This window comes from Gopherus evgoodei, chromosome 3 (assembly GCF_007399415.2).
Source record: "Gopherus evgoodei ecotype Sinaloan lineage chromosome 3, rGopEvg1_v1.p, whole genome shotgun sequence".
Lineage (NCBI taxonomy): Eukaryota > Metazoa > Chordata > Testudines > Testudinidae > Gopherus > Gopherus evgoodei.
Genome location: NC_044324.1, coordinates 79280297 through 79302674, shown reverse-complemented (window position 1 = coordinate 79302674; position 22378 = coordinate 79280297). Strand labels below are relative to the sequence as shown.

Sequence of the window (22378 nt, the reverse complement as noted above, 5' to 3'; positions counted from 1 at the left end):
AGTATTTCCATCAAGAGCAACAGACCCTGAAAGGCATGTAGCCTGACAGCTAAAAGTATATGGGTACTTACATTTGTTGTGAACTTGATGGTATCTAAGGGTATGTCTACACTACACAATTAGGTCGCATTTACAGAAGTCGTTTTTTCAGAAATTGTTTGCATACAGTCGATTGTGTGTGTCCCCACACAAAATGCTCTAAGTGCATTAAGTCGGCGGACTGTGTCCACAGTACCAAGGCTAGCATTGACTTACGGAGTGGTGCACTGTGGGTAGCTATCCCACAGTTCCCACAGTCTCTGCTGCCCCCTGGAATTCTGGGTTGAGATCCCAATGCCTGATGGGGCAAAAACAATGTCGTGGGTGGTACTGAGTACGTGTCTTCAGGCCTCCCTCTCCCTCCGTGAAAGGAACAGCAGACAATTGTTTTGTGCCTTTTTTCCTGGGTTACCTGAGCAGATGCCATACCACGGCAAGCATGGAGCCTGCTCAGCTCACTGTCACTGTACATCTCCTGGGTGCTGGCAGACGTGGGACTGCATTGCTACACAGCAGCAGCTCATTGCCTTTTGGCAGCTGACAGTGCATTACGATTGGTAGCCATCGTCGTCATATTCCTGGGTGATCTTTTAGCCAACCTCGGTGAGGTCGGTCAGGGGCGCCTAGGCAAACATGGGAGTGACTCAGCCAGGTCATTCCCATCCTCTGCCAGGCACCCAGGAGATGACAATCACTAGCAGTCGTACTACACCGTCTTCTGGCAAGCCTAAGATGTAAAAGATAGATGGAGTGGCTCAAAACAAGAAATTGACCTGAATTGTTTTGTGAAATCACAGGCCTGCTAAACCCAGGGTTTTGAGTTCAATCCTTGAAGGGGCCATTCTGTGTGACAGTTGTTTGTGTTCCTCCTTTATGCAAAGCCACCCCTTTTGTTGATTTTAATTCCCTGTAAGCCATGTCGTCAGTCGCCCCTCCCTCCATCAGAGCAACAGCAGACAATTGTTTCGCGCCTTTTTTCAAGCGCAGACGCCATAGCACTGGGATCATGGAGCCCGCTCAGATCACCGCAGCAAAAATGAGCATTGTAAACACCACGCGCATTATCTTGAAGTATATGCGGAACCAAAAGCTGCAAAACCAAAACCAGGCGAGGAGGCAACGGCAGCACGGTGATGAAAGTGATGAGGATATAGACTTCTCACAAACTATGGGCCAGGCAATGTGCACATCATGCTGATGAGCTCTGCATGGTCACCTGTGCTGATCAGCTCACCACACTGGCCAAACAGGAAACGAAAATCAAAAGTTCGCAGGCCTTTTCCTGTCTAGCTGGCCAGTGCAACTGAGTTGAGAGCGCTGTCCAGAGAAGTCACAATGGAGCACTCTGGGATAGCTCCTGGAGGCCAATACCGTCAAATTGTGTCCACACTACTCCAAATTCGACCCGGCAAGACCGATTTCAGCACTAATCTCATCGGAGGTGGCGTAAAGAAATCGATTTAAAGAGCCCTTTAAGTTAAAAAAGAAAAAGAGGGGGGTTTTGGCGTGTTGACGGGTCCAGGGTTAAATCAAGGTAATGTTGCTAATTTTTTAAATAACCACTTTATTTCCCTCTCACTCAACATCTATGTAAAGTGGCTTCAGCAGATTAACAATCTGTATATTGTCACGATGTGCCAATACTTCTTTATCACTAGGCCACTGTGTGGAATTAACGCATCAAAACTGAAATACATGGGTCTGATTTTTCTATAGATTTGTGTCTTAAGACCCAGAGATATTTACTTTTTCCACAGATTTACCATTGCTATAGATAAGTTTTTGGACATAAGGATCAAGACTCTGTTTCATTGTTTGAGTTCCAGTATATTGTATTCTATTCAGGTTCTTGTACTGTACCCATCACAACAGTATCTAAGCATATAACACTTTGCAGCTTTTGCAAAGCCTCAAACATAAGGCATTTTTTCCTGAGAGAGAGAGAGATATATTTCAGTCACGATGATGATGATGAAGTCTACCATGAAATATGTGCCCAAAATTTGTCTGTCGGGAATTACCATAAGAATGCCCATAATGTTGACTAAATCAGCCCTTGACCAGGAATTTCCTACAACATGTTCTAAAGGGATTACAGATAAATGGGGATGACAGTGTGTTATGCCCTGACTAGTAGCCTACAGTGCATGATGGACACTTTTGAAGTAGCTAATAATTGTCTCATCTTTTGGGGACTTACAGAAGTATAGTTTGAACATGTTTTTCAAAATAAATTAAAATTTTGAAAGAAAACAATAGCTTTGGGATCTAGAATGCTGAAGTCAAGGTTGTGAAAAAAACAGCTAACTTGTCACAGCCATCAGTTGAAAAAACTAATAGGACAAAGCAATGTGTGTTTATCAGACTATTCAAATATATTCATGTGGACAGTACCTTATGACAACTAAGAATAAGGACAAATTAACATTTTTTGACCTCAGTCACAGCACTTCTGATAATCATCTCTAAAAGAACTTCATACAATGTAGGTATTAATGACCTCCAGCACTGCAACATCTGATTATCTCACAAATAATGGTTTTATCCTCACAATACCCTTTAAAAAGACTGGGAAATTTTCATTTTCATTTTACAGATGGATAAACTGATGCACAAATAAACTAAGGGACTAGCCTGAGGTCACAGTGGGAGTGAGTGACAGAGCTAGGAATTTAACCTAGCTCTCCAGAGTCTCAGTCCTGTGCCTTAGCCTCAGAGTCCAGGAACCAGACAGCCAATGACTTTCTAGTCTACACAATTGTACTTTGAACTCCCTGGACTAGGACAGCCAAAGTATGACAAATTGCTAATAGAGAGAGCCCCCTCACAACTAACAGTGGAGGTAGAGCTCTTCAATATCTGGCTAGAAAGGCCAGCAAGAAGTAGCCAAAAATATTTCCTGGGTTTAATCAATCTGAGATCATAGAGTAGACCAGCCCTGAAGTGGAAATATGGATGAGATGGTGACCACTGATGTAGACTAACTGATCAGTCGTGACTGACTGGTTGATCCTAGAGCCTCTGCCAGTCGATCACGATCTCCGGGCAGCTAAAAGTCTGGCAGCAGAGCAGGGCTCCTGGGGGCGGCACTTGCGGGCATGGGCAGTGCGTGGAGATCCGCTGCTCTCCTCCCCTCAGGGACCACAGAAACATGCTATCAGCCAGCCACTTCTGGAAGCGGCGTGGGGCCATAGTAGGCAGGCAGCTTGCCTGAGCCCCACTGCACTGTTGGCTGGGAGCTGCCTGTGGTATGCGCCTCCTGGCCGGAACCTACAGCTCACACCCCCTTCTGCACCCCACTCCTCCTGCCCCAGCCCGGAGCACCCTCCTGAACCCAAAATCCCTCCCAGAACTTGCACCCCTCACTCCTGCACCCCAACCCCTTGCCCAGGCTCAGTCAATGCACACACCCCAGTTGAGAATGTTATACTGATTTCTGACAATCCCTGAAGGATTTTGGATCTATAAACCACAAATGATACAAATAAAAAGTAAAATTCATGAAATGTCCAGTGGATTGTGAGATTAGATATAATGTGACTGTATGATCCCTGCACCCAAATGCCCTCACAGAGCTTGCACCCCAACCCCCACCCCAGGCTCAGCCCGGAGCCCCCTCCCACACTCTAAACCCTTCAGCCCCAGCCCAGAGCCTGCACCCCCTCCCTCAACCCAGCCCCCTGTCCCAGCCCTGAAAATGAGTGAGGGTGGGGGACAGTGAGCAACAGAGGGAGGGGGCAAAATGGAGTGAGTGGGGTGGGGCCTCAGGGAAGGATAGATGCTGGGTTGATCTTAAAATTCAGAAAATGATCTTGTGCATAAAAAGGTTGGAGACCACTGGTCTACACTGAAACACACATACAATGGGATGATTAAACTCCCCAGTTCAAACTTGACCCAAAGATAAGATTAAGCATATGGTCAGTCCGTTAGAAATTCTCAATGATCCCTGGGTAGAACCCATTGAGTTCAGATCAGCACTTCTGACAAAAAAGAAAAGAAAAGAAAAAAAAATGTACTAAGATTAGCAACAGACAACGCATTTACTAAACAGCAATTTTGTGTGTTCATTTTCACTTTAAATGCATAAAAAGTTGTTAATAGAAAGCTGTAAAACTATGTTCAAAAGTAAATAATAAATTAGACTTGTCTACTTGTACCTTTGGTGGAGGTTACTGATTTCCTCATCTTTGCGATTAATTTCCACTCTAGCAGTTTTTATAAGTGCTGAAATATTCTTTTTAAGTGCCTGATTTTCATTTTGTAGAATGGAGTTCTATTTTAAAAAATACATGGAGAATTAGCCTGAAATATTTACCCTCATACATGCATAAAAATATTAGACACATATGATAGCAATTAGAAAAACAGACATTCCTATTAAAACAGACTACAAAATGTATTGCAACAGTTATGTAAAAGGCAGCAAATGAATGGTCTCTACACAAGTCAAAATTCTTCACTCTTACTGTTTTTGATATATTAAAATATATAATGACCAAGATATAACCATATTTTATACTGAGTGCCCATAGAATTGTACTGATGTAATCCACATCTTTCCTTGCTCCAGGCCCTCTACTATTTGTTGCTCTCACTGTCATTGTATCAAGTGTACAATTTAGCGTGCAAGCTCTACAGGGCAGTAACTGTAATTCTCTCCTGGCAACATTAGTCTATGGCAGGGCCTACTGGGGTTGATAGTGGGCATCTGATTGTTCTCAGCAAAGCATGACAAAATAAACTTATGTAGGAACAAATTCTGAGGCGTTGAGCATCTTCAGCTCTCACTGCCATCAGTGGGAGTTGAAAGCAAAAAATGAAGACCTGATGCTGAACACCTTCAATTCCCTAATCTTCACAATTAACTACTCTGAATGGCTGCAGAGACCCTGACACTATACATTAAATAGACATTATCAAAAGAATTGGACATCTTTCCAGAAGCAACCAGCTCGCTCGCTCTCTCTCTCCCCCAACCCCTTTTTTTTTGGTGAAATGTATAGAGTTAGGGTTCCTAACAGACTCTCTTACATTTTGTATGTAATTTTAGAAACACAAGTTTATTTATCTAGTAATCTACTAAAGGCACAAGTGACTATCTTTTGCTTTAAAGATTCCTGGGAAAGTTATTGCAGTAGATACCTAATTAGTTGTGTTATTCTCTCAAAGCAATATACATCAGATGCCATATTAGTGTACTTAAAGCAAACTGAATTCTCACTGATAAGTTTTAAAGATACCCTTTAGCACACAGTACCTGTGCCTGTACTTCCTTAAACTTCTTCATCAACTCTTTAATCTGCTGCTGACATTTTCCATACTCTGTCTTCAACTGTAAAATAAAGGAGATTTCACTTTATAGAGGTTGACTATTTATGTAAAAGTTGGTTAAGTAAATGATTCTAAGATTTGTATCTGGAAACTGTTCTTCAGTTAAAGACATAGCTTATAAAATGACATTTCTTCCCAATACCACTCATTTTAAAATATTAAAATGTCTAAAAAGCTGTCAGATTTAAAAAAAAAAATCATATTAGCCTTTTCATGTGAGTACATAAAATAACTTCCTCAGTTTGGGTGTTAAAAAAAAGTTACAAAAAAGCTCACTGAATTTCACATGAGCAGAGTAAACTTACATGTGCATGTACAATAGTGGTAAGCTAGGGAGTTACAGGGAGCCAAGCCACTAGGAGATGAAGATGAGCTTATCTGGAGGCATAAAACAAGCTTCTGCAGAAGTGGAACTTCTGATCAGTTTAAAAACTGTGCTAAGCAGCAGTTCTGCATGCATTCCTTCTCTTACAACCTTTAAGAGCTCTACGGGCAGAGCAAGTCCTGCAGCTTTCTCTGGTTTTTGTAAAGTACAAGTCCCATTAGGGACCTTGTGGACTTTATGTAATGCAGAGGACTCATAGTTTAAAATAAATATAATGAAAAAAGCCAAAACCCAAACTTTCCAAAAACAGTCAAGGAACAAGTTCGTGTTGAGGTCAAAAGAATAAACAAAGTTTTAGAGTTTCTAATTTAAGATATTTTTTGAATCATCCAGAAGTTAGGAAACTTTTATAAAAATGAACATGCAATTTTCCAAACAGTCATACTTATATCACAGTTTAGCCAACTGCCTCCAAATTTCCAAAACATTTTTTTCCCTTTTTCTTCAGGAACTACAATTAAGAGGTTTAAGGTAAAGTAGTTTAAGCTTTGCAGTTTCAAGATTACTTTTCTGATAAGCCCAATCACACCCTTAAGTATACTGACCGTTTCTCCATAATCAGTGCAAGAGTTTTTTTCAGAATATAATTGGAAGGAAGACTGAAATGCCAAAGGGTATAATCTCACCATGATACTTCATCCATTAACATGAGACTAGATAGTGCCATAATTAGAACACGAGTCCAATTCTTACATACCCTTTGAAATTAAGATAAAATTGCTTAGTACATAGTTTTGTTCTATTAAAGAATTCTTTTTTTCCATCTATGGTTTGACCAACAGTGCTGTTTTAAAACAATTTTTGCCGTCTACTAGCACATGACAATTTTTTCTATTAGCTGTAATCATACTACTACACACATCATTGTAAGTTGCTTCCTTTGCAGTTCCTTCTTCAATCAAGATCTCATCAAATAAGTTTAAACAGTTTCTTGTCGGTGTAGAGTTTTGAGCAGGATTGTCTGAAATAAAAAATACTCATTAGGTAAAGGAAAAAAAATATGATCAAAGTAGTTTGTATTATGCAGTGAGCAGATTTCTGTCACAGAGGAGAGGCCTTTTAAACAAGACGGCTCACACTCTTCAATGAGAAAGTCACAACAGTAAAAAGATTCTCTCCTTTCCTCCCCTGCCACCACTTTAATATTTGTGCTACTTTTATTTTATTCGAAAATTTAAGAGCTCAATTTGCATTCGAATGTAAAAGTGAATGAAATTTAGTTTTAAAGTCTACTTGCAAATATTTTGCTTAAAATTTTTTTATCGTTGTTACTGATTCATAGGACAGTAAACCTCATTGAATGTGAGTGCATTTTACAGGATTGGTTAATAACAACTGTTTCCAATTAAAACAGAGAGCAAATGCATAGCAAGCCCTTTAATTTAAAAGTGCCGAGAAGGGATAAATCTAGATGGTAGGCCAAGTTTCCAGGATTTTAAAGTCAGTAATTAATAGACAGCCAGAACAAAGTGCATCTTGCAATGCATTCTGCATCTGGCTAGGTTCAGTCTTAGAAACATTTCCAGTGGGAGAAGATTCCTGAGGCAGAGGCCAGCTACCAAGAAAGCCCAGCCTCTGACTCCTGTGAGTTACATATACATGTAGCAGGTAGGTCAGTCAGAAAGAGGGGCAGTCTCAGCACTCAACCCAGCAACCAAGAATGTTCCAAAATGAAGGGCATTTAGAATATAACTGACAAACTTTCCTCTGTGTTGTTTTATGTCCTCTTCCAAGTCTTGACTCACTTGCTCTAGCTCCACTGTAATGCAGAAGCATAGACCACAGAAGTCAAACACTCTCCCTCATCCTATCTGTATGTTTTGTTCATCAGTCACCTCCTATTCAGGCACCCAGACTTCAAGATCTCTATGACAGGGACTGTCTTCTTTGTTATTTGGCTGCACAGTGTCTACCATAATGGGGCCCCAATCCTTGACTGAAATTCTTAGATGCTACCATAATACAAACAGATATTAACACAATGCATCCAGTCAGGCTGGTGATACTTTATTTGTGCCTAGCATCAAGAATCCTCGCACAGTAGATCGAACTGAATAAGACAATGCAGCAGTTTACTATCAACATACCTGAAACAACTGAAGTGCTGTCCAAACCATCGTAAATATCCACTGAGCTCTCATCATCATCCCTAAAAGAGGAAGCTGCAAATAAAGCAAGATCAAAAGCAAAATTTTTAAACTTTTAGTAACTTTTTAAGCTTTACACTTTCTATGCGAGTGTACATTTCACAGAAATGCAATTAACACTAATGTATTAATGAACAGTATTTTACATTTGTATAGCACCTATCATCGCCAACTATTTTGTAAGTAAGCATATGTTCTGCTACACATTGGTGGGAAGATAGGGATATTTTGGCCAACGACACTAAGGTAAGTTTCCACTCCTAGGAAAAAAACCTCTTTAGTGTCAATGAGGAAAAGATATTTGTAAGCAGTAAGTCAGCCACACTGAAATTTGAAACCCTAGTCCAAGGGCACTTCACACCCAAAGCTTGGGCCACTCTGGAAATTAGATAAAAGCATCATAACACTAAATGATGGAAAACTACTGCTATATTTAAATCTCCTCATAGTACATTGATAAGAAATTTAATACAGCAATCTGTTTATGTAATGTGTTTCAATTCAAATAGCTTATTCATATGATTAAAGTTTACTGACATTTTAATAATATAACTAGGGCTCATTGGAAAAAGCTGCGAGGAGTCCTTGTGGCACCTTAGAGACTAACACATTTATTCGGGCATAAGCTTTTGTGGGCTAGAACCCATTTCATCAGTGGGTTCTAGTCCACAAAAGCTTATGCTCAAATAAATGTGTTAGTCTCTAAGGTGCCACAAGGACTCCTCGTTTTTTCTGACACAGACTAACATGGCTACCACTCTGAAACTTGGAAAAAGCTGGTTCATCAAGACTGAAATTTCCCACGAAAGCAAGCCTGCTTCGAAGAATTTGCAGGGGTCCCTACCAGCTCCCTTGGCAGGCTTCAGGGGAGCCCCATCATGTGGGCTGCCTTGGGCCAGAGACTTCAGGGCTTTCAGGCACCCTGTAGCAGATCAGGAAGCCTGGAAGCCCTGGTTCTGCAGCAAGCCCTGAAAACTCTGGCTTGAGCTAGAAGCCCAGAAGCACTGGGAGCCATAGCTGTCAGGGCTTTCAGGTTCCCTGCCACACACTGGGAGCCTGGCAGACTTGGTTCTCAGTGTTTAAGCTCCTAGCACTGCAGCAGAGATTCTGAAAGCCCCAAATGAATCTGGAGCTGTTAGGCTCCCTGCTGCTGAACCCAGACTCCTTGGCCAGTTGGCTCCCTGGGCTGAGCCAGACTCTTGAAGCAGTTAGCTCCCCAGGCTATAGGAGTTAGCCAGCTGGCCTAGGAGTTTGGAAGCCCTGAGATCTCAGCCTCGGGGCAATCTGCATGGCAGGGCTGCCCCACAAGTCCAGAGCCCCAGATCTCTGCCAGCTGTTGACACAATTCACACCAGTTTCACTGCAGCTATTCAATGATGGGCAGCAATTCAATGATGGGCAGCAATTCAATGATGGGCAGCAATTAAACTGATATGAATCATGTCTATTTCACTCAGCTGCTGCTGGGTATCAAGGAGCATATTTCATTTCAGAAACACCATGTTTCAGTGTTTCCAAAAGAAAATTTTTTCAAATCCCGCAGTTCACAAGAAATTCTGAATACTGAGATTTCTTGTGAACTTGAAATTCTGAATAACATCTCCTTTTATTTATCTTATTTTTCAGGTTAACAATCCCAGTCTTTTCACAACAGACTTCTCATGCCTCTACTCATTCTCACTAGTGTTCTTTTAGTACTTGCAGTACCAGATTAGATTACAATGATTTTTAAAAACATTCTATTATTTTCACTCATCATAGCATTACTATACATATGGTGTGGAGAATTTGTCTTCATCTTGCAAAGTAAAAAATTAACAACCTATTTAGTAAAGATCTTACCACCATAAGAGATATCACATAATGTCAGTCCATCATCATCTGTTGCCATTATACTAATTCCCTACAGCTTCCCCATCTGCGTGTGTACAATAAAAAAAGCAGAATAGTTAGATTAACCAATAATTTGAAAACCATATCATGAACTAAAAGCATCTTTAAGGATCGCTCACAATGGGTTCGAATTTGATACTCATTTTTTAATGAGATCCAACAACAAACAAAGTAGATCCAGGTGGACTTTTGATGTCAGGTTACAGAATTTAGCTCTGTATTCTGGCAAAATAAAATATAAATAAAGGACAACTTTATACACAATTAAAAGCGTTCTTAAGCACAACAAAATTATATTAATCTCTATATTACTTAGTATTGCTAAATAATCTTCATAGGAAAAAACTTTCCTATTCAGCCAGGTCAGTTTACACTGCATAAAGATAATAGGTCTACCAAATATATTTCTAAACCAATTAATGAAAATAATCCAATTCCACTTCTACCTACACTTTAAAAGTAAATTCCTGTTATACTTAAAAACCAAAGCAGCAACCCATATAAACACTTCACATTTACATGACATTTTTCCTGCCAATGGGTCCAACAGCAGTTAACTCAAGACATTGTACACCAACTGGAAACTATCATTTCATCCTTCCCACCCTCACTGACATGCAGCCACCTGAACTGAAAGTTGCAGCCTGGTGAACATCAATTAATACAGTGCGGGAAGGGGAGGACTAACATATCCTAACATAACAGCACAAGTAACTATGCTATGAAATCTTTACCAGGGCATACACATAGGGCAGCATCAAGATTCTCAGTGGATGGAGGTGTTGTTCTCCTCTGGACTTTCTCCACTTTGTCCACATCTCTCCTGAAGTGTGGTGCTCAGAACTGGACACAATACTCCAGTTAAGGCCTTGTCAGTGTTGAACAGAGTGGCAGAATTACTTCTTGCTTACACCACTCCTGCTAATATATCCCAGAATGTCATTCGCTTTTTTTTTTTTTTGTAACAGTATTGTACTGTTAGCTCATATTTAGTTTGTGATCCACTATAACCCCCAAATCCTTTTCTGCAGCAATCCTTCCTAGGTAGTCATTTCCCATTTAGTATATTATGCCATGCCAGGGATGGCAATGGGGAGAATAAGGGTTATGCTATGCTGGGAGGTGAGGGAAGAACAGGGATTGGGTTTATGCCTGGCCAGGGCTGACAGGCACCTGTGGGCTATGCCAAGATAGGGATGACAACGACTGGGCAATGGGGCGAGGGCAGATGGGAGCTATGCCAGGCTGGGGGCAGCAGCTGGGAGGGGGCATGTCAGGCTAGGGATGGCAACAGCTGGGCAGAGGGATAGGGGCCATGCCAGTCCGGGGGACTAAGGCCAGGGTAGGGATGGCAGTCGAGCAGCTTATACTGGGTGAGGGTGGCAGCTGCTGAGGAGGTGTAGCTGTGCCAGGCAGGGGGGTGGTTCCTGGGTGGGGAAGGTGGTGGTGGGGGCTGTGCCAGGCAGGGAGTGGGTGGAGGGCTGTGCCAGGCTAGGGATGGTGGTGGTGGGGGGCTGTGCCAGGCTGGAAGCTGTGGGGGAGCTGTGCAAGGCTAGGGATGGTGGTGGGGGGGCTGTGCCAGGCTGGAAGCTATGGGGGAGCTGTGCCAGGCTAGGGATGGTGGTGGTGGGGGGCTGTGCCAGGCTGGAAGCTGTGGGGGAGCTGTGCCAAGCTAGGGATGGTGGTGGTGGGGGGCTGTGCCAGGCTGGAAGCTGTGGGGGAGCTGTGCCAGGCTAGGGATGGTGGTGGTGGGGGGCTGTGCCAGGCTGGTAGCTGTGGGGGAGCTGTGCCAGTCCCGAGGGGGCTATGCCGGGCGGGGACTGGGTATCTCTCTCTCTCTCTCTCTCTCTCTCTCTCTTCCAACCCCTCCCCCTGGCTGCGCGCATCCGCCTGGCACCCGCCGCGGACCCTGTCCCGCCCCCTTCACCAACCGGTTGGCGTCTCTCCCTCGCCGTGGCAGCTTCCCAGAAACCCGGGATCTCCCCAGTGCCGCCACTGTCGCCGCTGCAAGTCCCGCAGGCCGAGCCAAGGGCAGGCGGGGCGGGATTCGGGCAACTGCCAGCCACTCAGTAGAGACGCACAGCACGTAACCTCACAGACGTCACTAGTTTCCGCCTCTAGGAAAAAACAGTTGGCGCGAAAGTGAACCGTCTGCGGCGGCCCCGCCCCCAAGCGCCTGGCCCTGCCCCCCTCCACTCGAGCTCCGCCCCCTTCTCCCTGTGTCCCGAGCTCCGCTCCAAGACCCTCGCGCTCAACTCTCCCTCCTGAGCTCCTGACCCAGCGCCCCGCCTGCCCGGAGCAGATGTACCTGCCAGGAGGGAGGGGTAATGCCTCGCGTCCTGGGGCAATGGGCAGACGAGCAAGTTCATTTTTAAGTCTGTTTTCACGCCGCAGCTAAAAATACAGCCGCACAATCCTCGTGCTGCGCCCGTGGGCGATACTCCTGGCGGGCAAGGGGGAGAGAAACAGCGCCGCGAGTTGCCTTTGCCTGTTTGCGGCGCTCAAATGACATTATTCGTTTTTTCACCACCGTCCCCTCCAGCGGCGTGTTGGATGCGGTGAGGTGGACAAGGTCTCTGTCATGAAGCACCACTCTGGAACCATTTGCAGCTTGAGGCTCTTATTCAGTGAAATTAAATCGACTCGGTGAGGGCATAAATGGATCCCATCGTAGGATCAGAGTGTAAAATAGGAGGCCCCGATTCAGCTATCAGTGAATCAATGTCTAAACTCCTTGAAAACATTCTAAGGCTGCCACCTTCTCATCCAGATTCCCCCACAGTCTCTGTTGTGCCCTGGTGTTTACAGACCACTGCCAACACGAGCAGACAGCAACAGTTCATGCGCAGCTAGTCAGTATCAAAACATGATCATGTTCTAGTTACCTCGTCGCCCTTCTGCTCGAGCCCGACCTGTTCGTCTCATGCACCTGCTGTCTCCTCGCTGCCCATGTAGCCCAGTGTCATAGCAATAGTTCAGTGGGCACTGAGGAGTCTTGGCACTTGGCAGGACCGAGCTCTGAACGCTGAACCCGGCCAGAACAGAGCAGTCGCATCCCTGATCACAGGGAAGGGACAGGGTAAGACTCGCCCCAGCTCCCGATGCTGTAAGTAGAACTGCTGCGGCTTCCGTAGAGCCCCTTGGAAAACTACAGATCCCAGCATGCAGCGCTCGATCTTCTGAGAGGCCGCTCGGCTCAAGGGGAAGTGTTGCATGCTGGTACACGTAGTTTTTCACCGGCCTCGCGGCTGGGGACGCGAGGCCACTTCCTTTCCGTCACCGGCGCAAGTTGGTGACGTTTTGCCAGAAACGGAAGCTTGTCCAGCGGGAGCTGCGCGTCTTTTCTTGTCCTCCACGTGTCGTGGTGTTTCGGAGCTTCCAAAGGGACGCGCGCCCCTCCCCTTCCACGAGAGACCCCGGAGCTCGCGGCGGCGGTGTCGGCGGGGGATGGAGGCCCTGCGGCTCCGCCTGGCCGGCCCGCTGCAGCTGGTGGCGCGGCGGAACGAGAAGAGCAGCGGCGAGCTGGGCAGGTTCCTGGCCAAGCAGGTGAGCGAGTGGCCGCGCAGCACCAGTGCAGCGCCCGGGGGCATGGGGCAGCTCCCTGGGCAGCCCTCCCAGCCCACGTCTGCCCCCGCTCCCGCCTGCTGCGTCACTCGGCTGTCGCTGTGGGGCTGGGGAGGAGAACAAGGGAGCCCCCCTCTTCTGAAACACCCCCACCCCCCGTCTGCTTTTCCAGAACTGTCCTCCCTAAAGACACGACTCAGCCCCCACCCCCGCCTGCCGTCCATCTCTCTCCCTCATGCCCTAGCCCCAGCGTCTGCCACGGTGAGCAGAGGACAACTGCACCCTGTGCAGAGAACACCACGCACCCCCATCGCCCCTCCATCTTTGTTTCCTGCTAGCTCTCAACCTCCAATGCTTGTCCAGCCCTCATCTGCTCACCCACGTGTATCTCTAACGGGAAAAGGTGAAAACGCCTTTTCTACTGCTCTGCATAGTTAGAGCTTTTTATCTTCTGGCCTCTGAAGTCGGAGCCACGGGAGCTCCCCTTCTGACACGTCTGTACTATATCCTCATTGACAATAAACTGTTCCTTCTTGGTTTTAACCTCCACTGTCTTCCAGGCCTATGGAGATGAATCTGCCCTACAGTGAGAGCTAGAGGGAGCTAGGTATTGAAATACCTTTGAGGATTTGGGCCTCAGTTTCTCCCCTTCAGTCCCCTACACTTCAGAATGTATTTTTCTCTCACCCTCTTCTCTGTAAACATTAGAGGGAGTATGGTCTAGTAAGTAAAGACAGGAAGTCCTGGGTTCTATTTTTAGCTTTATCACTTGCTGTGTGATCTGGAGAGGATTGCTGACTTCTATGTGCTTTAGTTTCTTTAGTTAAAAAGTAGGGCTACTTATCTTCATCGTGGGATGTTGAGGTCTAATTCGTTTATGTCTGTTAAACATTTGGAGATCTTCTGTTGGAAGAGGAGATAAAAGTGGGAAAAAATATCTTTTGTGACCGAAGTTTCAAAGTACTTAAACAGTGCACACACACACAAACTACCTCAAATTACATTTGAGTGCCTAAGTAGGAAATGTTCCCTATGTCTGAGGGTGAGGGAGGCTAAACCATCACACTTTTTCAGGGTATAAAGTCTTATTTCAAAATGATTTTTCTCTGCTACAGGAAAAACCTTCCTGCTGTGAATCGATGATTTGCAGTCTTATTTATTTATAGACAGCGCTAGTCATTGGTGGTTACAGTTTTCTCAAGCACTAGTAGGAGGAAAGTGAAATTGATGTGCAAGGATTTAGCTAGCATTATAAGTGAGTATGTATGTATGTGGGAGCTCAGATGGATGTGAGAACTGCAAACATGATTCCACGTGGAACTGAGTAATTGTCCTTGACTATTTTGGGCTGTTGTCTCCTTGCTTTTTGCTGTTTACTTTTTTCACATAAGGTGTTGATGCACATTGCTTCAAAATAGTTAATGGTAACATAACATAACCTGCCACCACCTTGCCCTTTCATGGGCTGCTGCTTCCCAGTTACTGGACTCGATCTCACATGTTTTCAGGTTTGACTTCAGTGTATCTTTATACCATTTGTACCAACCACCATGAGAGTGACTACCTTGTTTTAACTGACCATAAATTATGGCTTTGGATGTTCCTGAGTCAGCCATACAAATAAGGTGCCCAGACCAATGCAGCTGAGCCATTATGAGCATGCCTTGAGTGCCGGACATCTGTCAACAATTAAGGATTTGGGTATTAGGAATCTTGATCCACTATTTGACCCGGCAAACAGACAGAAGGCAAATGGGACCGATTGAGTTTCCTGGAATGGGGCAATATGTTGTTCATGTCTCACAACCATATAGAAGTGTCGTTAGCACAACTGCCCAATAGATATTTTAATTATCACTTATTTTGGTGTCCTTGTCATTCTGTAGGTGTTGTGGCAACTTCCCAAATGCAGAGCTCACCTTAGACAGCATGCTGTCTAGGTAACAAAAGGAGCCTTGAGAGGAGTGTTGTTGATCTTAATAAATGGGTAGATAGGCACATCTCCCTGCACAGGTTCGATACAGTATTTCAGGTTTTTTTTGACTAATTGTGAAACCAAAGCAATTAACTGCATGAACAAAGTGATCAGTTATACATTGAATGTCATTAATCTAGTGAACAACTAGTGCACAGTCATCAGCAAATAAAAGTAAAAAAGTAAATGCCACTTTTTTGTGAGCACAGAAGTGTTGCAGATTAAACAATTTCCCGTTGGTACAGAACTGAATAAATATTCCTCTGTTAGTGTTATGAAATGCATGCATAAGCATAGCCAAAAAAAGGATGGAAAAGAGTATGGGAGCAAGCACAGAGCCTTGTTTGGGACCATTAGTGACAGGGGTCCAATATCTTGCCATTTTCCTCCACTCTAACCAGTATCCCATGATGGAAGGACCAAATGACAGAAATAAACTTTGCACGGCATCCAAAGATGAACAGAAGTTTCTGGAGTCTCTCATGATTTACAGAATCAAAAGCCTTAAGGGTGATAGGGCAAACTGGTAAAGGTGAACACTGTTGACATTCTTGAAATCCTGTGGTACTGACTCTTGCTCCCATATAATATGGAAGAGCCTTATAAGGTGCCTTGCAATATAGTAGCCAGCCTGCTTGTAAATCTGTGCTGGAATGGTATCTAGTCCAGGTGATTTCCCTTGTGACATCTGCTTGAGTGTAGCCTTGTATGAGGTAGGGGCTGATTCATGCCCTTCTTATAAAGGGTGTTGCGGAAGAGCATTCATTGCTTCCTCAGCGATGTCTGAAGGGTAATTGAGAAGTGAACTCAAATGTTCTGGCCATCAAACATTTCTTTTTTGTCAATTAAAAGTTGATTACCATCCTTGAGTGCATACAAGGGTTATCCTGTTTCACCTGGGGCCATACACAGCATGGAGACTGGGAAGAAAGCTTTTGGTAGTCTATCAGTATGAATTCCACCACTTTGTTTTCCGCCACTTCTTTATCATATGCCGAAGTCTGGGCTGAACCATCTGATTTGCTCAATGATATGCAGCCATCCTAGCAGCTGAACTTTATCTGCTTTGTAGGTCTGGAGCAAAAGCATGCAGTGAGTTCAAGAGCTGACATAGTTCAGAGTCATTCTCATCAAACCAGTCCTGATATTTCCTCTTAATAAAGTAAAAAACTTCAGCTGCCAAGTTATATGTTGTAGGAAATTTACAAGACTGTCAGAATGATACATTTGGGAGCTGAATCTGACAGGTGAGAAGCTGTGAAATCAGGCATTGAAATTATTCATGAGGAAGAAAGACCTGAGAAATGGAAGTGGGGAAGGGTAGAGTAGCAGGAAGAGGCAGAACAGTCCATCTCTCTCTGACTGCAGCCAGGAGACCAGTATGAGACCTGGGAAAGAGAATGTCCTTCCCCTTTCCTGTAGCTTTAGGAGAAGGTGAGCTTCAATTTTATTACTCTTGCTTGCTGGAAACTGATAGAAAGATGGATTATAGGTCAGGGGCAAGTGGTATAACCCTGGTGAATAGTAGTTAATTCTTTTGGTGAGATGAGAGACTATGGTGGTATTGCCAGGCTTTGAGCCTTCAGTTTCCGAGAACTTAGTGCCTTATCATTAGGCTTAGGACACTCAACAGCAATCAACTCCAGCCATCCTTTCTGTTCATCATTTTAATTTGCTAAATATATTATATCTTTATCACTATATACAGGATACATGCTACTTATATCATTCTGCAACTTCAGTACTTTTGTTTGGCTCCCTTCTCCTTGTTCCTTTAGTATTTCACAAACCATTGTCAAAGGGACTTGTCCAAAACCTATTTGGTACTCCTGGGGGAGTTCTGTGCCACTGCACAAGGCAGAAATTTGCAGAATTCCCCATTTCCCCTACAGAATTGGGGTGGCAGAGCTGCTGGCCACCACCAGGGGCTGCTGGACTCTGCAGAGCCCAGCTCTCAGTGAGCGGAGCACCCAGCCTGGCTGGGTTGGAGGCTGCATGGTCTGTTGATCTTCATTCTCCCAGGGATGGGAGAGGGCACAGGAGACCCAGCTCTGGCAAAAGGTGAGGAATGGCAGGGCTGCACCACACCATGTCCCCTGGCAGGACAGGGTGTGATAGGGGGAATAAAGCCTCTGGAGGTGCTGGTACCTGGGCTGGGAGATATCCCGCAGCTGGGCTCTGGGGAAATGAGAGTGCCTGAGTCTGGGCTCTGGGGGCCCCACACAGCCTCTTCTAGTACCGCCCAACTGGAACTGGGTTGTCATAGAGGTTTCTTTAATTCTCTACCCCTGGGTGGGGAATCCTTTTTTGCTGTTGTCTATGTTGTTGACATACTTGTTGACAGTTATTTGGAAATAAATTACCAAAATAATTGAAACTGAAGTGATTATACTGTGTTGTTTTGACAACTAAAATATGCAGAATTTTGCAGAATTTTAAAATACTGTGCACAGAATTCCCCCAGGAGTAATTTGGGGAAGAGAATCCTGCTTTTGGGATTCATTTTAAATAAGCGTTTAAAGCTTCTCCCTCTGGTTATAAGGGATTTGCTATCCATGCTTAAATGAGTCGTACAAATAGTGTATTGGCTAAAGAAAAATAATCATGCCAAAATTTCAACCAATCTTAATTTCATGACCTTGTATTTCTGGGTAATGCAAGCAAACCCCATGTTTGTGAGAGGCAGCAATTAATTTGAGTCTGAAATGAGAGGTATTAGTGTGGTTACAGTCACGTGGTACAAACACTGAGAAGGAGGACACTAGTGATTGAATGTTGTAGGTATTTATTTGGACTAGATGAAATGAGTTTGGCTTAGTACAGTTATTGCTTGTGGGGGGATCCATATCATGCAGCACCCTCACAATTGGCAACCTTGTTGGCAGCTCTGTGAGAAGCCAAGGATTGAATTGTCATGGCAACAGAATGACCCTTCTCACCATTAGAGGGATTTCTCTAGCTAGAGTAGGTTCTAGAAAGGCTGATAAGGAAAGGTACAGGGAAGTTTTCACTGCTGCTAGTCATGCCATATTTACTCTGTGAATAGAGGATTTCAGTTTTCATTGGTGTCAAGGGGATACCTTTCACAAGCACTAGCCTTACCTATTAAGGCTATGTCTGCACTACAGAGTCTATGCTGACATAGCCCCCTTGTGCAGATGCAGCCTACCACCAAATGAAGCATTTTTCTGTCTGCCTGTAGGAACACCACCTTCCCGAGTGATATTAGATAGGTTGAGAGCAGCGCACTTCTGTCAATATAGCTGTATCTACATTTTTTTTCCATACCTAATGATCAATATAGCTAAGCCGATATAACTTTTAAGTGTAGACACAGAGTTGTGCTGCATCCGTGTAAAAATGTATCTTCAATTTCTAAGTTTTAAAAAAATCAAACTTAATTGTTCTAGTAATGTTTACATACAGCCTGGTCCAGTAGCAATGTAAAAGTGAATTAGCATAATAGGCATTATCACCAATATTTGAGCACCTGCCACAATAAAATACTCAGTCTGAATGTTCATACCATATAGGAAGAGTTATTGTCACAACTAACATACATTTTCTGTTGTCCTTAATGTGCAGTAAATATTTGGACTTCAGACTCTTGAATCAGAACGTTGCATTTTCATGGGTGTAGTCTCAAATGCTGGTTTATTAGAGGAAATAGTTTTGGTGCCTTGTGGCAGTGTGGTTTCTGTGGCTACAGTTCAGAAGTGTGAAGGTTGAACTACAAGCAGGAGGGTAACACAACATCTTTCCCTTTTTCTCCAAGTCTTTCATCAGCCTGTCAACTGAGCAACTTGAATTGAAATTTCTGAGTCTTTGGGCAGTTTCTCTATTTAGTTATGTCTTAAGCAGCAAGTAGGAGAACATTTGAGAGAGTCTTAAGGGGGACACTAGATTCTGGTTCTCAAATTGATTGATTCTTTTGGTTTACTTTAAGATTATGCTAGCTTGTTATCTTGCATTATGACTTTAACTTCTCAGATGTATGTGAATTGAGGGATCTTTTAGTAAAGTAATAATTTGCAGCTCTCAATCATTTTACCAAGGAGTTATTGTAAATACTCCCTTCACAGATGAGGAAACTGAAGAACAGAGAGGTGAACTGATTCCCCCAAGGTCACCCAGCGAGCCAAAGCGAGCAAGAATAGACCCTATGCTTCTGCAGACCCTAACAACTGGGGCAAACTGCCTCTTAAAATATTAAGCTTTAAAACAAACAAAAAAAGATTTAGCTACCAGATATGCAATCACATAACACGTAGCAAAGGATTATGCTCAGTGCTGAGCTTTCTGCCTCTCTGGCTCTGAAGAGCTGTGGCTTCTGTGAGTGATTCTATTAATAAAGAAGCTGCTCCTGCAGAGGAGGAATAAATCTCCATCCCTGAGATGGGTAGTTTACAACAGTCTCTTTAAACACTAGCAATCTGAAGATATTTGGTCTTTACTGGGCTTTGACAAGCTTTGTGTTTACACATACCACTCAGGGTATTTCCTGGTTGTAGTTGTGCATATTGTTTTATCTCACTCTTTTTGCCCATTTCTTGGTAGTATTTAGCTTTTTCCCATGTACCAAGCAAGAGGGAGATGTGTATGTGAGACAGGGATGGTTCTATCTGACTTTGCAGATGGCTGTAATTACTACCTGTAAAGCCACTAAAACTTTAGTCATAAAAAAATTAATGTTCCTTTTTTTAAAAGGCTCAAATATGGTGAGCTACTATGACATGCATGTGCTAATCTTCAGTACAGAAATAAAAATAACTTGCTAGATATATCTTCAGAATTGGGAGAGAAATATCTCTAACAATTTATTATATGTATTATCATACCATCAGATTGTCTTGTGATTGCCACTCTCTAGTGTTATGAACCTAGTCTGCTGATGCTTTCCAAATCAAACTCTACGTTGGAAATAAACTTCTGATACTTAACTTGCCCACCATTCACCTTAATGCCCTTTACCTCAGGACAATATGGGATCTGTACGCAAACAGTGAGCAGTGTACATGTTCTCTTTTCATGTGGGACAACACAAACCTGCAATTGAATCTGCAGGTCAAATGGAAGTCTAGCATTCAGATTAAATGACACAACTTCACACTGCACAAAACGTTTAGAACAAGGAAATAGTGTTTTACATAAAACTGCTAGAAGCGCAATTTGACTGTCAATCCTTCCTCATATGAAGGCAACTGAAGATTATTTTCATCTGCCCTTGGTGCAGTTATGCTTCTTCATCCCCTGATCCTCTCCTTTCCAGTAGACTTGTGATTAGTTTAAATTAGGCACAAGCCTTTACAGCTGGAAAACGGCAGTTGTTGGCGTTTGTATCTAGCCCACAGGAGTGACCATGTTATCTATTATCCTTGATATTAGTTTAGGTGGGACTGTTATCCTCCCCAGTCTTTGTCCTCATATTAAATAGTTTATTGCCTATCAGGAAGTTGCCTGTTCCAAGGCAGCGGAATGTATCCTTTGTTCTCTATAGGTTTGTCTTGATTAGGAAATATGGTTGAGTCTAGGCCAGGCTTAGGCTATGTCTACATTACCGACCTTACAGCTGTACCGCTGCAGCTGCACCATTGTAAGGTCTCCGGGGTAGCCACTGTATGCTAGTAGGAGAGAACTCTCTTGCCAGCATAATTAAACCACCCCCAATGAGTGACGGTAGCTATGTTGTCAGGAGAGCACCTCCCGCCAACATAGTGTTATCCACACTGATGCTTTTGTTGGTGAAACTTATGTTGGTCTGGAGGGTGTTGTTTTTTTTCACACCCCTGACTGACTAAAGTGCTAGTGGAGACAAAGCCTTAGTTGACACATGCTAGCTAAGCCTGACCTGTACTTAACCTGCATATCTATGGAAGAGGCAAACACCTCAGTTTATTTAATCTGTCTTGAGTTTAGAATGTAACTAGCTAAAGATGTTACCCTATATCTACATTAGGAAAAAGGTCAATTTCAGGTCCAGCTTAGTGTAGGTTGGCTAACTTAACTTAAACTCCACCTCTTCCTACTGTAACCCTAAAGGAAGTCTAGACTATAGTTTGTGCTTCCGTTTTAATTTGAGTTAAATGATCATCAGTTAATTTAAAATAACGTATTTTTAAATGCTAACCTGGACACTCCACAAATGTTTGTTTCGTAACACAAATGTTTAAACCAAACCAGACACATTTGTGGAATATCTAGGTTAGCGTTTAAAAAGGTGGGTGTGAACTCAAATGAACTGATGATCAATTAACAGGACCAAGACCTCCATATGCCCTGAGATCATACTTAAGTTATCTTTTTATAGAACAAGAACATTCCCAGGGTCAGTGTGAGCTATGAGAAACAGTTTTGTGTGTCCTATAGGCAGCGATGAGCTGCCAAAATATTAACAACTGGTTCCCTCCTCCTCATACCACGAGGGAGTCATGCTCTCCAGGACCCCTGCCCCATCCAACCCCCTTCCCTGTCCCTTGACTGCCCCCTGCCGCCCCATCCAATCCCTCCTCTCATTCTTGATGGTCCCTCGGGACCCTGCCTCTCTGTCCCCTGACTGCCCCTGGAATCCCTACCCCTGAATGCCCCCCACCGTCCCATCCAACCCCTACTCCTTCCTGACTCTCCCTCCCTTCCCCCGCCAGGACCCTTGCCCCCATTCAGTCCCCCTGTTCCCTTCCCTCTGACCGCCCCGACACTAATCCACCCCCCCAACTCCCTGCCCTCTATCCAACACCCGCTCCCTGCCCCCTTACCGTGCTGCCTGGAGGTGGGGGCTGGACCGGAGCCACTCGGCCAGAGCCAAGGTGCTCGACCAGGGTCGGAGCCAGGGCACCCAGCTGGCCAGGCCCGGGGCCGGGCCGAAACCGCCCTGCCCAGCTGGCCATGGTCAGGCCCGGGTCCAGGGGCCGGGCCGGACCAACGCCAGCCAGTCGGGGCTGGGCCAGAATCGCGCCTCCTGGCCGGCCGAGATCAGGGCCAGAAACATGCCAGCCGGGGTCAGGCCTGGGCCGAAGCCGCGCTGCCCGGGAACGGGCTCAGGGT

At 44.3% G+C, this 22378-nt stretch overlaps 2 protein-coding genes across 5 annotated transcripts in view; one reads left to right on the top strand and one right to left on the bottom strand.

The window, feature by feature from the left end:
* The window catches only part of CASP8AP2 (caspase 8 associated protein 2), a 30176-nt gene extending 17254 nt beyond the window's left edge, over window positions 1-12922 (bottom strand). The window contains exons 1-8 of one of the 4 annotated variants that reach the window (XM_030555950.1): window positions 12107-12675; window positions 11730-11915; window positions 10533-10666; window positions 9748-9823; window positions 7846-7920; window positions 6619-6719; window positions 5300-5374; window positions 4200-4315 (exon numbers count right to left, since the gene is read on the bottom strand). In XM_030555950.1, the coding sequence (XP_030411810.1) occupies window positions 4200-4315; window positions 5300-5374; window positions 6619-6719; window positions 7846-7920; window positions 9748-9796 (416 nt within the window). In that variant the 5' untranslated portion in view covers window positions 9797-9823; window positions 10533-10666; window positions 11730-11915; window positions 12107-12675. The other 3 variants (XM_030555949.1, XM_030555948.1, XM_030555951.1) reach the window with 3 other exon arrangements.
* A 195-nt stretch (window positions 12923-13117) lies between these two features.
* Window positions 13118-22378, top strand: part of MDN1 (midasin AAA ATPase 1) — a 173557-nt gene continuing 164296 nt past the window's right edge. Inside the window, 1 exon segment of the mRNA XM_030558327.1 lies at window positions 13118-13344. Coding sequence (XP_030414187.1) covers window positions 13246-13344 — 99 coding nt within the window. The 5' untranslated portion in view covers window positions 13118-13245.